The 13,113-nt window shown below is 39.6% G+C and overlaps 1 protein-coding gene across 1 annotated transcript in view; it reads left to right on the top strand.

Moving 5' to 3' along the window:
* Positions 1-228: 228 nt before the first annotated feature.
* Positions 229-13,113, top strand: part of SLC2A2 (solute carrier family 2 member 2) — a 28,096-nt gene continuing 15,211 nt past the window's right edge. The window contains exons 1-3 of the mRNA XM_084874135.1: positions 229-348; positions 3,945-4,037; positions 6,518-6,780. Coding sequence (XP_084730261.1) covers positions 337-348; positions 3,945-4,037; positions 6,518-6,780 — 368 coding nt within the window. The 5' untranslated portion in view covers positions 229-336. The remainder of the gene's footprint in view (positions 349-3,944; positions 4,038-6,517; positions 6,781-13,113) is intronic.

Below are 13,113 nucleotides of genomic sequence, written 5' to 3'. Positions count from 1 at the left end.
CTTTTTACCTGTGCCCGGTAACTGCCACACTTAACTCATGCTTTACAATGTGACTGCCTCTGGTTTGTAATGTATGCCCAAGGACATACTCTTATATTATTTCCTGGTGGAACAAAGGTATTTAAAGCCACAGGTCTCTGCAGCAAAGCATGTATCGATTCAATTCTCATCAATAGCCTTGGCTAGATTAGACTTGGACTTTTAGCCCTTCCCCTTCTCCTGTAATGTATAACTAGTGAAAAGCTTGGAAAAAAAGACAGAGAAGAGCTGGCCAGCTGGATGTGCCACACTCACCACAGGACCTGGAATTAAGAGGAGGACTCCCAGGCAAATAAAATGACAGATCAGGTAAAGCAGCATCCTGTTCATTTTTGAATCGGCTTTGAGAAAATGAATAGGTGAAGCCATTCAAGTCAGTGAGCGTATGGAGGATTTGGGGGATGTTGGATACAGCTAGCACAGATCAAGGCTACTTCTCTTGGTCAATTGATAGTTCATTTGGCTGCCAGAATCCTAATTTCTTGTTCAGTAATTGGGATTTTAAGGATATTTGCTGTTTTCTGACCAATCTGTGTAACCTCTTCTCAAATGATTCTGCATAACCATACTACTAATGGCATATGCAAGAAAAAAAGGGGGGCAGATTAACCTGAATCTAACTAATAATGAAAATTGGAATGAAATCTTCAGAAATGTCATTGTATAAAAAACAAGAGATAGAAGGATTGTTCTAGATTAAAGAAAACTAGGAACTAACAGCCCAATGCAGCAAGTGTTCTTAGATCGTGGAAGGAGAAAGAAAACAGCCCTAAGGGACATTATGGGGGCATGTGGGAAATTTTGAAAATGAGTTGCATATTACATAACATTTGTATATCTGGTATATTCTTAGATATGATAATGGCATTGTAATTATGCCAGAGAATGTCTTTATTCTTAATGAGTACATGCTGGAGTGTTTAAGAGTGAAGTGACAGAAATATCATCCAGCTAGTTTGAAATGATTTGGCCACAACAATAACAACAATACACACAAAAACGCACGCACAGTGAGAATTAACCAAATGTGGTGATAACCATTGGCCAACATAGGTGAAGGTTACAGAGTCTTTCAACTTCTCTGTGAATATAATGCCTTTTGCCCTAGCTCAGTGGTCTGCAAACTCATTAGTCAATAGAGCCAAATATCAACAGTACAATGATTGAAATTTCTTTTGAGAGCCAAATTTTTTAAACTTAAACTTCTTCTAACACCACTTCTTCAAAAGACTAGCCCAGGCTATGGTATTTTGTGGAAGAGCCACACTCAAGGGGCCAAAGAGCCGCATGTGGCTCGAGCCGCAGTTTGCCGACCACTGCTCTAGCTGGTTTGGCTCAGTAGATAGAGTGTCAGTCTATGGACTGAAGTGTCCCGGGTTCAATTCTGGTCAAGGGCACATGTTGGGGTTGCAGGCTCTATCCCCAGTAGAGGGCGTGCAAGAGGCAGCTGACCAATTGATGTTTCTATTTCTCTCTCCCTCTCCCTTCCTCTCTGAAACTAATAAAATAAATAAGTAAAACAATACCTTTCAAAATAAAAACTTGGAAATAAAATTTAGTGTCTCTCCCCCACCCCCATCAAATGCTCTCACCCCTACACACAATCATGCAAGTAGGTAAATCGGTGCCCCTCTCAGAGGAGGACCTCTAAATTCTGATCTGGTGTAAGTTATTCTGCTGGGCATTTCTTCATGTTGGAAAGTGACAAAGCTAGATGCTCGGGCTTTGTGGTCAGCTGGGCTTGGGTTTAGGATGTGGTCAAGCTACTTAACTACTTATCTGCTCTGACGCCAGGGCTGTTATTTACCTGAGCTTGGGTTTTCTATATTGTGATAAAATAAGAACATATTGGGATATAGCATAAGGATATAATATAGGACATTCATGAGTATAGTGGTTTTTTATGATAAGGGAGTGATTAAAATGACATTAGTGATACTCAGGTGACAAACATTTTAGTATTAATAGTGTATTTATATAATGTATATTTAAAGAATTATTAGGGCATTGGGATTCCCTATTATTGCCTATGATATAGCTAAAGCAGTTAGAACTTTGAAGAAAATATAAAGACAAATATTAAGTAAATAACAGATGGTATGTAGCTTTGGCAAAAATCATGAAGGTGGTGTTCAAATAACTGAAGTTTGGAAGATTCTGCTAAAGGGAAGATTTTTCTGGCGCCTAGCAGATACTCAAGCTTTGTTTATAACTACTATTGAATTCCCATAAAGGAATTTAGAAATTGCGTTTTAGTACTTTTCTTGGAACCCAGAAAAAAATAGAATTTATATAAAGCACAATGTTTCTGCTTTGTAAATCCACCCAGACTTGGAAAGAGGAGGGGTGAGCATGAGAGGAGGGGTCAGAAGACCTGCACCCTCACTCTGAATGTGCACAGGAATCACTGTGTGACTCAAGATTTGGTCTCAGCTTCTCACCTGGAAAATGAAGGGATTATACATGAAATAATTTTCTTATAAAGTGTCTAATAATATAAATAAAAGATACTTTTACCCCTTTTCTCCTATCTCACATTCCCCCTCAAAAGATCATCCTTTTATGTTTTTCAAGAACATATTCTATGAATTACATACAACATGCATAAATCAAAAAATACTCAGATTTAAGCCTTTGAAAAACATTAATGAGAGTACACAACTTCCTTTGTCATTTAACAATATCAATGCATGACCACATTGTTCATTTTAACTGCTGCATTGCAGCTTGTATGTATCTGATGTATATATCATGATGCATTTGAAACTATTTGGCTATTTCATATTGAATGACATTAAGCTCTTTCCATAAGTTTTGCTATCGCACATGTACAAAATATCCTTATATATGGCTCTATATGCCTGATAAGGTTTCTCTACGGTGGTTAAATATCTACACTAATAAAAGAGAAAAATGCTAATTGACCATATCTTTGCTACACCCACAGCCAATCAGAGCAAGTATGCAAATTAACTCAATAAAGATACAGTTAATTTGCATATGCAGAGGGAGGAGTGAAGACTGAAGACAGCTTAGAAGGAAGAGGGAAGAAAAGTGGAAAGCAAAGTGGCTGCCAGAAGGAAAGTGCGGGCAGCCACTTGCAGGAATCTTCCTGCAAATGGACACCTAGTGTAATTATTAGTTGGAAAAGATGAATGCTCTGCCCCTTTCTATGTTTTTGTTTGTTTGTTTGTTTGTTTGTTTGTTTTTGTAGCTACAGGGAGTGGGGGGGTGAATAACCCACAACTCTAGGTTCAAATAGATGAAAATCCTAAAGTATTACCTGAATATTAGTGTGGATTATGATAGACTGGTTGATATCCCTTATATACATTTTGAAGTATTTTTGTACCATAGCAATGTCCAGGAGCTCCCCACCTCTTTGTTATTGCTGTCTGATTTTACTTCTCTCAATAGCATAAATTATTGCTTTTATCTTTTTTTTTTTGTAATATATGTTTATTGATTTTAGAGAGAGAAAGGGAGAGGGAGAGAGAGAGAGGAACATCAGTGATGAGAGAGAATCATTGATAGGCTGCCTCCTGCACACCCCACAGTGGGGAATCAAGCCTGCAACCCAGACATATGCCCTGACTGGGAATCCAGTTGTCACCTCCTGATTCATAGGTCAATGCTCAACCACTGAGCTGCTCTGGCCAGATTTTTGGTTCTTCTCCTGAAAAGGCTATCCTCAACTCTTTTCAACTTCAGCAGTATAAGAGAAACCATGAATGACTCTCACCTTCTGGTATGAATGACCCTGCTGGGAGCATAGAGCTCAGTGTGAGTATCAAGGGACAAGAACCAGCCTGCGGAGCCTGCCAGAAGTCCAAACTGTAGAGTGATAATAGATGGGTAGCTGACCTTGCCTCGTGTTTCCTAGCCCTGTGTCTCATTCCCCACAGATCACCGGGACCTTGGTTTTCACTGTCTTCACTGCCGTGCTGGGTTCCTTCCAGTTTGGATACGACATCGGTGTGATCAATGCCCCTCAAGAGGCAAGTGAAACATTCACAATTCAAATCTCTTTTTGGCAATTTCTGTCAATGATGAAAAGATATCTGTTCCTTATACAGAGAAATGAAGTGTGTCCACGTGGGGAGAACATGAGGTGATCCCAGCCTTCTGTCAGGTATCACGTGTGATTCCAGAGCTCGGAATTGGGCTTTGATACTTCATCACTTGATAACCCTCAGAAAAAAGTAAATAGTGTCGTGATCTTTGACTCTGACATTTGCTGAGCTCACAGAGAACTTTAGTCAGAATACCATGTCCCTTCGGTTATCTTTTTTAAAGCTTGAAAGCTTATTTATTGCAGCATTCATTCAGACCTCTCAGCCATACACAAATGAAAATATCAGGGAATATGAGAGAGCCATAGGATATGTTTCATTCTGTGCACAAACATACTGAGCACCAACTCACTGTGCATCAGGAACTTTAACATGTTCTCCCCAGTTTCAGCCTCCCAATAGTCTTCTCACACCCATTTCCTGGGCAGATTAAAACCATTCGAAGCACTAACATTAAAAAGACACTAGTCCTTCCCTGTATTCCTATCTCCTACAGATGCTTCAACATAAAATAATACAAAGCATTTAAATAATAGTCAAGAAATCCAACCACATTTGGATTTTCTCTGTGATGATCATTTAGATGAGTATTTTTTAAAATATCAAACAATTTCTATCATTTTTTTCATTGATTTTGTGCATCTCTGATATCCAGGGAATGAATAGGAGAGAGATGCCGTTTTTCTCAGTTCCCACAGCCTGTAACGAACTGGGAGAGAGGGGGTTCCAGGACTTGACTCCCTATACCCTAGTTCAGACTGTCAGGTCCCTTAGTGTGGAATTGATGTCTTGTATCACCAGTGCCAAGCATAATGATTGGTGTAAAGAGGGTGTTCAATAAAGTGTTTAGTGAAGCGGGGAGAGACAAGGAAAGACAAAGGGAAAGAGAATGGATGCTGCGGGAAAGGCAGGCATACGGTGCAAGTACAAATATTTGTTAGGTGACTTCTACAAATAGATCATATGTCATCTGCTTCTTTTACAACATTGGACTCCAAGAAAAATGTAAGATCCCTGCAGGGTGTGAATGTGTGAAATGTGTGCTGGCCAGTCAGTCCATCATCTAAAATGAGTCGCTCCTTGGACCAAAAGATGTGCTCTGGTTAGGTGCCACCCATCTTCATGAGTCTGGCAGTCCATGCTGAGGTTGAAAGATTTCGGTTACAACACTGTGTGGAGTAGGGTAGGGATGAAGGGGGGTGGGCTATCTATTTTCTGAGGGTGATGACATGTGCCAATTTATCAGGTTTCCTGAAATTTGGCTCAATATCACCTTAATGGGTAGAACCTCTTTTCCTGGAAGACTATTTCAAATTCTTTTTTAAACCATCCTTTTCTGTCTTGGGAGGGAAATTAATCTAAGGTTTTCCTCCTTCAATCACAGACCTGAAGACCAGGATCTCCCACTGGCATCTGGCTTAGTGCTCTCTTTATAGCCACTTCCTTCTGTGTTTAAACTCTGTTACATCAGAAGAGTCATTTGGGCCCATTTGTTTTTATTAGCAGAAGGACATTTGGAATTATTTTAGGGTATTTGTAAATCACACCTTTTATGATTATGAAGACTATACATGTCCATTGCAGAAAGGATTAGGGGGGGGAAATCACCGTAATTATTCTACCACACAGAACAAACTGCTGAGAACATTTTGGGTATTTCCTTACAGCTGTTTTTCTGTGTAGGATATCCATATAGCATGACTTTCTAATGAGGCAAATGTCTTGGTCAGACTTCTTGTATAACGTGTCAATTTCTTCTCTCAGCTGATTTTGTAACTTCCTAGGACTTTGCCCTCGACTACCAACCTAGGGCTGCTGCGTTCCAGGTCCTTGCAGTTCACTGCTGCTGAATAGTGACCAAAGAGTCATCGGGAGGAAGGGCATAGAAGGAAGATTGCCTGAAAGTATAATTTACTCAATTATACTTTCCTATGGTTATTGCCTCTACTGGGCCACATTATAAAGTATGGCTCTGTGAAATTTAGTTTTGAACATTGTTCATTCTGTTACCCAATGAACTCTGTGAGGTCCTATAGGTCTCAATGCCTTCTCAGGAGCCACTGAGGTTTTCTTAATCTTTGGAATTCATCAGTATACACAATTGTTTTCTTCTCTATGCATTGTCTGCTAGGAAGTTTATTGCTAAATTACAGCTCACTTCTAGCAAGAATATAGCTTGAATTTTGTATACTAACTTTATTTTGGGCCTTATCATTCCCATTTTTTTCCTTATATCTGTCTACTTTGGTATTCCCATTAAAATATTTACATAAATCCATTTAAATCCTCTTGTGCAGGGGTAACACTGGTGCAGATTTGTATCTTTTTAGCATATTTAGAATATTTTCAATTTGAATAGTAGAATAAAAATATATGTATTGTTTGAAATGGTTTTGTTTTCGCAGATAATAATAACCCATTATAGACATGTTTTGGATGTTCCACTGGATGACCGAAAGGGTCTCAACAGCAATGTTATCGACAGTACAGAGGAAATGCCCAGAACCCCCTCCCCAATAGATTCAACGCCACCCCCTCCACCTGAGGAAGTGTTTGTGGAAGATTCTGGCCTCATCACCATGCTATGGTCCCTGTCTGTGTCCAGCTTTGCAATTGGTGGAATGATTGCATCATTCTTCGGTGGGTGGCTTGGAGACCAGCTTGGAAGGTAGGCAAATTTCATAAGCAAGCAGAAACACAGAACTTTTGTATTTTGGGTTTATTGGAATTTGTTTAGAAAGGAATCACCTTTCTTTTTGTGGAATAGTTTTTTTATTTTTTATTTTTTACCTCGTGACCCTATGCGTTAGATCAGTGTTGAACCAAATAATGGAAAAAACTTGTTGCAGTAACCTGCTTACTTGTGGAGGTATTTTCAGCAAAGTTTGGTGTGTATTTTTAGACAATTGCTTTGATTCTCTGGCTTTCTAAGTTATAAAACATATTAAGAACCCACTGCATAAATGGTTAACTCTAGAGCTCAATGGAAGAGCCAAGAGTGGAATTTTTAACCTGGGAGTCTATTGTTCCCTTCACCAAATTGCTCTATTTCTCAGACATCCAGTATTTCATCTTCAAATTAAAATTTGGCATTTGGTTCAGTCAAGTTCTAAGATCAAGTCCATCTTCCCCAGCCCTCAATTGCTCAGTATACTTGGCAAGAGATTTATAGCTTTTGCTACTTCTATATCAAAGCCCCAACCAAAGATGAAGCCAGTGTTGTCTTTCCATTAGGTGTTCTGCACTGAAAACATCAGTGGAACTCCTTTACACTCACATTTTACTTAGTCATGTGACATGTTAAAGCTCTCTGGGTGGCCCCATCTCCCCAAGAGAAAATAATAATAATAAAATTAGAAAATCGGCTGATTATTTCTTTAAATTTGTTTTCTACTTGGTAAGTCTATATTTTGTTTATTAATTACCCTTTTCTAATGATAAAAATAATTATACAAATATGGAAAACTTAGAAAATTCAAAACCTTTAAAATGTAAATGATATAGGCTAAGATATAACTGTCACGTGATTTCACACATTTAGGGGAAATAATGAACAACATAAACTGATGAACAAAAACAGACTCAGAGACAGGGAAGCATTGATCAGACTTTCAAACCTCAGAGGGAAGATAGGGGAGGGGAGGGGAAAGAGAGAGAGATCAACCAAAGGAGTTGTATGCATGCATATAAGCCTATCCAGTAATCAGAGTCAACAGGGAGGTGGGGGCATATGTGGGGAGGCGTTTGGGATGGGATTGGGGGGATGAGAACAATTATGTGATACCATAATCAATAAAGAAATTTTTTTTAAAAAATAAGATTTTTTAAAAAGTAATTCTGAATTATAGTTTAGTTTATAAAATTCCTACTTTAAATTATAATTTTATCTCTGGTTATTAAAATTCTGATAATTTCTCTTGTTCTGGAGTTTTTATACAATAAGACTCTAAGAAATTTCCTTAAATGTAGCATGGGAACCCAAGTTTTATTTTTGTCCTTATTTGAAAGAGACTTTCCTCTACAATAAAAAAAAAAAAAAATTGTCAGTTCCTCCCATTTTAATCAACCTACTGGTGTTTAGATTAATTATTTCTAAAATAAATAAAATTAAGCAAAATTAAGTTAAAATTTAAAATATGGGTAAACTAAATTTTTAGCAGCTATTAATGTTTTATACTTTTTCCCATCCCTAAAGAAAAAAATATAATTGTCTCATTTAGAGACAAGATTCTGAGAGGTCCAGTGACTGTGATTGACGGCTGCCAATCAACTGTCTCTATGTCTCTTAGTTTCCCTGCGTCCCATGCCCCAGCCCAGTAAACATGATTCCTGCAAGCATCTCTGCAAGAAAGCCACCTTCACTTTCCAACCCAATGCCAGACAGTTCAGTTTCTCCCCATAGGACTCTGGGTCCCCAAAGTCTCACCGAAAACTGGAGCAGTCAGGAGCTTGTCTATTCCTTCCAATTGAAAAAAAAAAAAAAAACCACACACAAAAAACAATGTACCCAGTTGTTAGCCCGATTTGTGCATGCCTCCGTACCTCTGCTTTTCCATGCCTCTGTACTTCCTACCCAGTCTCAATGAGCTCTTTTCTTTCCTTCTAGCTGTAGAACTTCTACTCAGCCAGCTTTCCCGTGGTTCTGGATGATAGTCGTTTTGTCTTTTAGTTGTAGTTTTGGTGTGATTGTGAGAGGCAGCACATACAGGTGTATACCTTATGCTGCTATCTTGGTTTCTCCTCCAATGCCTTATTTTAAAACATTTAATCAATATCCTAGTGATGGAACTAGAATGAATGTCCTCTCAACTCTTCAGATTTAACAGCAGCATCGATCATCCCCAAAACAATGTCAAATAGTCATTTATCAAATAACTTATGGTAAAGAAAAGTGAGGTTTCCTCCAGCTCTTGGAGGAAAAAAAAAAAAAAAAAAGATTCTTCATGAAAAACAGCCATAAAATTAAATGTTTAACCGAAAAATAAGACTAGAGAGTTCAGTCTCTTCCACATAGCTGTTTTTCTGAGGTGACTCATTGGGAAATGGCATGCTTTTCCTTATTGCTAGGGTTATTACTTTACCAGTTAAAAGTAAATGAATAAAAATGTATTTTCCATTACTGCCTTTTTTAAAAAGTCTTTCTTTGTCATTGAATAATAGCCAATATATATGTGACCATTATTTTTCAATTTGGATCCTCAAGGTCAATTTTTCCAGAGAGTCTGGGCTTACACTTTAATTACAAGGCTATGAATGGGGGCGACCATGGTCTGTGCAATCCACACCAGTGTGAATCAAAGAAGGCAAACATCTCTGGTCTTGGAATGCTTTCTTTCTTTTGTATGGAAACCTTAACCCCTGGTTTCACCCAGATCATGTCGCAGCTCTGTCACTTAATAGTTGTGTGAAAATGTATGTTACCTAAGTTCTCTAAGATGTTTTCTTCCCATCTGCAATGCAGAAAAAAATATATAATAATACCTACCTCATGGCATTATTGTGCCTATGGCATTATTGTGCCTATGGAGTGAGAAGGAGTATAAAGGGTTTAGCACAATGTCTCTGCAGAGTGAGTAGGCAGTGAATGCAGTCTTCCTTTGTTGGTGAGGACAAGGGCGACAAAGATGAAAATGATGAAGCCTATGCTAACAGAAGTTTTTAAAGGGAGATTTAAAGAAATATACTTAGAAATATATTTCCTTCTCCCTGACTCAACCACTTCAAGTATTTTCAAATTACTTATTCTTGGCTATTTTTCACGTCTGAGCAGATGTTACTTTTTCTTTCTTTCTTTTTTTGCTGTTGACACTATTTCAGATGTCCCAACTTTACCTCCCTTTGTCCCCCTTCACCCAGCCCCCACTCCTCCTCCCCTCAGACCATCACCACACCATTGTCTGTGTCAGAAGTTGAAATCTAAGTTATGGCCGAAACCGGTTTGGCTCAGTGGATACAGCGTCGGCCTGCGGACTGAAAGGTCCCAGGTTCGATTCTGGTCAAGGGCATGTACATTGGTTGCGGGCACATTCCCAGTATAGGGGATATGCAGGAGGCAGCTGGTGGATGTCTCTCTCTCGTCGATGTTTCTAGCTCTCTAGCTCTCTCCTTTCCTCTCTGTAAAAAAATAAAATAAAATAAAAAATAAATTTAAAAAAGAAATCTAGGTTATGTAATGTGCTCCAGCATCCATCGGTAGTAAGGAAAAAGGACTTTAGAGCAACCTGGCATCAAACATACTTTTCAGGCTATCTTTTTTAAGACTTTATCTTCCTTCCCCTTGCTTCCCCCCTTCCCACCCAATAGAATATACTATAGCTAGTAACCATTTTTAAAGGTAATTTATTTGGTTCCCCTACCCTCTGTCCTTGTGTAGAGAAAAAGCACTTCACAGAGCAACACCCTGTCTTTTTCTCCGCAGCTCTGAAGTTGATCAGCTCTAAATCACTATTTCCCTACCGTTAGATACTTAAGAATGTCTAAAGAATTGCCACAAACTTAGTGCCTCAAAACTATACCAATTTATTTTCTTGCCATTTTGGAGGTCAGAAACCCAAATTCAGTTTCACTTGGCTGAAGTCCAGGTGTCAGCAGGGCCGGTTCCTTCTGCAGGTTCCGAGGAAAGGATCCGTTTCCTTGCCCTTTTCCAGCTTCCACGTTCCTTGGCTTGTGGTCATTCCTCCATTTTCAAAGCACATCACTCCAATCTCTACTTTATCATCCCTCACCTACTCTTCTGCCTTCCTGTAATAAGGATACTTGTGATTACACTGCTGAGCCAGGATAACCTCTTCAATTCAAAATTTTTAATACCTCTGAAAAATCCCTTTTGTCATAGAAGGTAGCATATTCCCAGGGTCTGAGGATTAGGATGTAGACTCTTGGGGGTTATTATTCAGCCTTATCGCATGGCTGTTGGGCAACCACTGCAGTATGAGATCACATAGTTTTACTTTTTTAAAAAATATATATATATTATTGATTTTTTTTACAGAGAGGAAGAGAGGGGGATAGAGAGTTAAAAACATCAATGAGAGAGAATCATCGATCAGCTACCTCTTGCACACCCCCTACTGGGGATGTGCTCGCAACCAGGTACATGCCCTTGACCCGAATCAAGCCTGGAACCTTTCAGTCTGCAGGCCGACGCTCTATCCACTGAGCCAAACCTGTTTCGGCTAGTTTTACTCTTTAAAAAAATCTGTTCGGTATTAAAGATACTTGCTTAGAAAAAAGCTCACTTTTGAAAGTTTGAAACAATGAAAGAGAACAGAATAAAGTGCTTACATTTTTTAGAGAATCCAAGATGGCTGCTCGGGTAGGCAACTAGCCGCAGCCGCACACAACAATTTTAATAAAATACAACTAAAATATAAAATGGACATTACCCAGAACTACAGGAAAGTCGACTGACTGGAAATCCTACAACAAGAAGCAAGGAGAAAACCAGAAGGAAGCGCGGAGGAGCTGTAAAAGCCTAAGGTACGGAGACACGTGGCGCGCGGAGAGGACGGAGCCGGAGAGGAGGGAGGCCGAGTGCCTGGCGGGCGTTCCCAAGCGGAAAGGAGATAAAACTCCGACTGTGCTGGGCCCCCGACTGCTCTGAACCCCAGTTCTGGGCCAGACCCCGGGGACTCAGGCTCAGCCATAGGGAGCTAGGCTGTAAGTCGGAACCCCGGGGTAGCGGAGAAAGGAGGTCCCGGAGGCGCGCACACTGCCCCCAGAGAAGGGACGGTTGGCTGTGCCGCGGGATTGCCCTGACGGGAAGGAGACTGGGGCTCCAGACTGCTGTGAACGCCACCTCCAACTCCACTTCCAACTGAACTGAACCCCAATACCGGGCTCATTGTGGGAGAGCATAGGCTGTTTGGCAGCAGGCGAAAATCGAGGGCACCTTTCTCTCAAAGGCGCAGGCAGCGAGCACTGAAGGACCCGCATAGGGCGGGGCTGACGGAAGCCAAAGCTGCAGGCTCCACCCTGAAACCCCGTCCCATCTGTAACTGCGAAATGCGACAACAAAATAGATCACAAACGAAAGAAATGGAGGACAAAAAGCGTCTGGATATAGAGTTCAAATCTACGCTTATAAGGTTTTTCAAGAATTTCCTAGAAAAGATGGATAAGGCCTATGAGGATATGAAAAGAGATCAACTAGAATTAATAAGGAGTCAACAAGAAATGATAAGGGATCAACAAGAAATAAAGAATACATTGTCTGAAATAAAAAATATTTTACAGAGTCCTAAAAACAGAAGGGAAGATCGCAAGAATCAAGTCAAAGATTTGGAACATAAAGAGCCAGAAGACACTCCTCCACAGAAGCTAGAAGGCAAGAGAATCCAGAAAATTGAAGATAATGTAAGAAACCTCTGGGACAACTTCAAGCGAACCAACATCAGAATTATGGGGGTTCCAGAAGATGAGAGAGAGCAAGATATCGAAAACATACTGAAAGAAATAGTGACAGAAAACTTCCCCCACCTGGTGAAAGAATTTGACTTACAAGTCCAGGAAGCGCACAGAACTCCAAACAAAAGGAATCCAAAGAGGACCACACCGAGACACATCATTATTAAAATTCCAAGAGCAAAAGATAAAGAGAGAATATTAAAAGAAGCAAGAGCAAAGAAGGTAGTAACTTATAAAGGAGCACCTATACGATTGTCAGCTGACTTCTCAACAAAAACCATGCAGGCCAGAAGGGAATGGCAAGAAATATTCAAGGTGATGAATAGCAAGAACCTACAGCCAAAAATAAGCTACCCAGCGAAGCTATCACTCAGAATCGAAGGCCAGATAAAGAGCTTCACTAATAAAAAAAAGCTAAAGGAGTTCATCACCACCAAACCAGAATTATATGAATTGCTGAAGGGGGTTCTTTCAGAAGAGAAAGTAAACAAAGATAAAAATTATGAACAACAAATACGTATTTATCAACAAGTGAATCTAAAAACCAAGGAAATTAAAAAAATCTGATGAACAATATTAACTGTTGAATATAATA

The sequence above is a fragment of the Pipistrellus hanaki genome (assembly GCF_964339955.1).
Source record: "Pipistrellus hanaki genome assembly, chromosome: 2".
NCBI classification, from domain to species: domain Eukaryota; kingdom Metazoa; phylum Chordata; class Mammalia; order Chiroptera; family Vespertilionidae; genus Pipistrellus; species Pipistrellus hanaki.
This window is presented reverse-complemented; position numbering and strand designations above follow the sequence as displayed.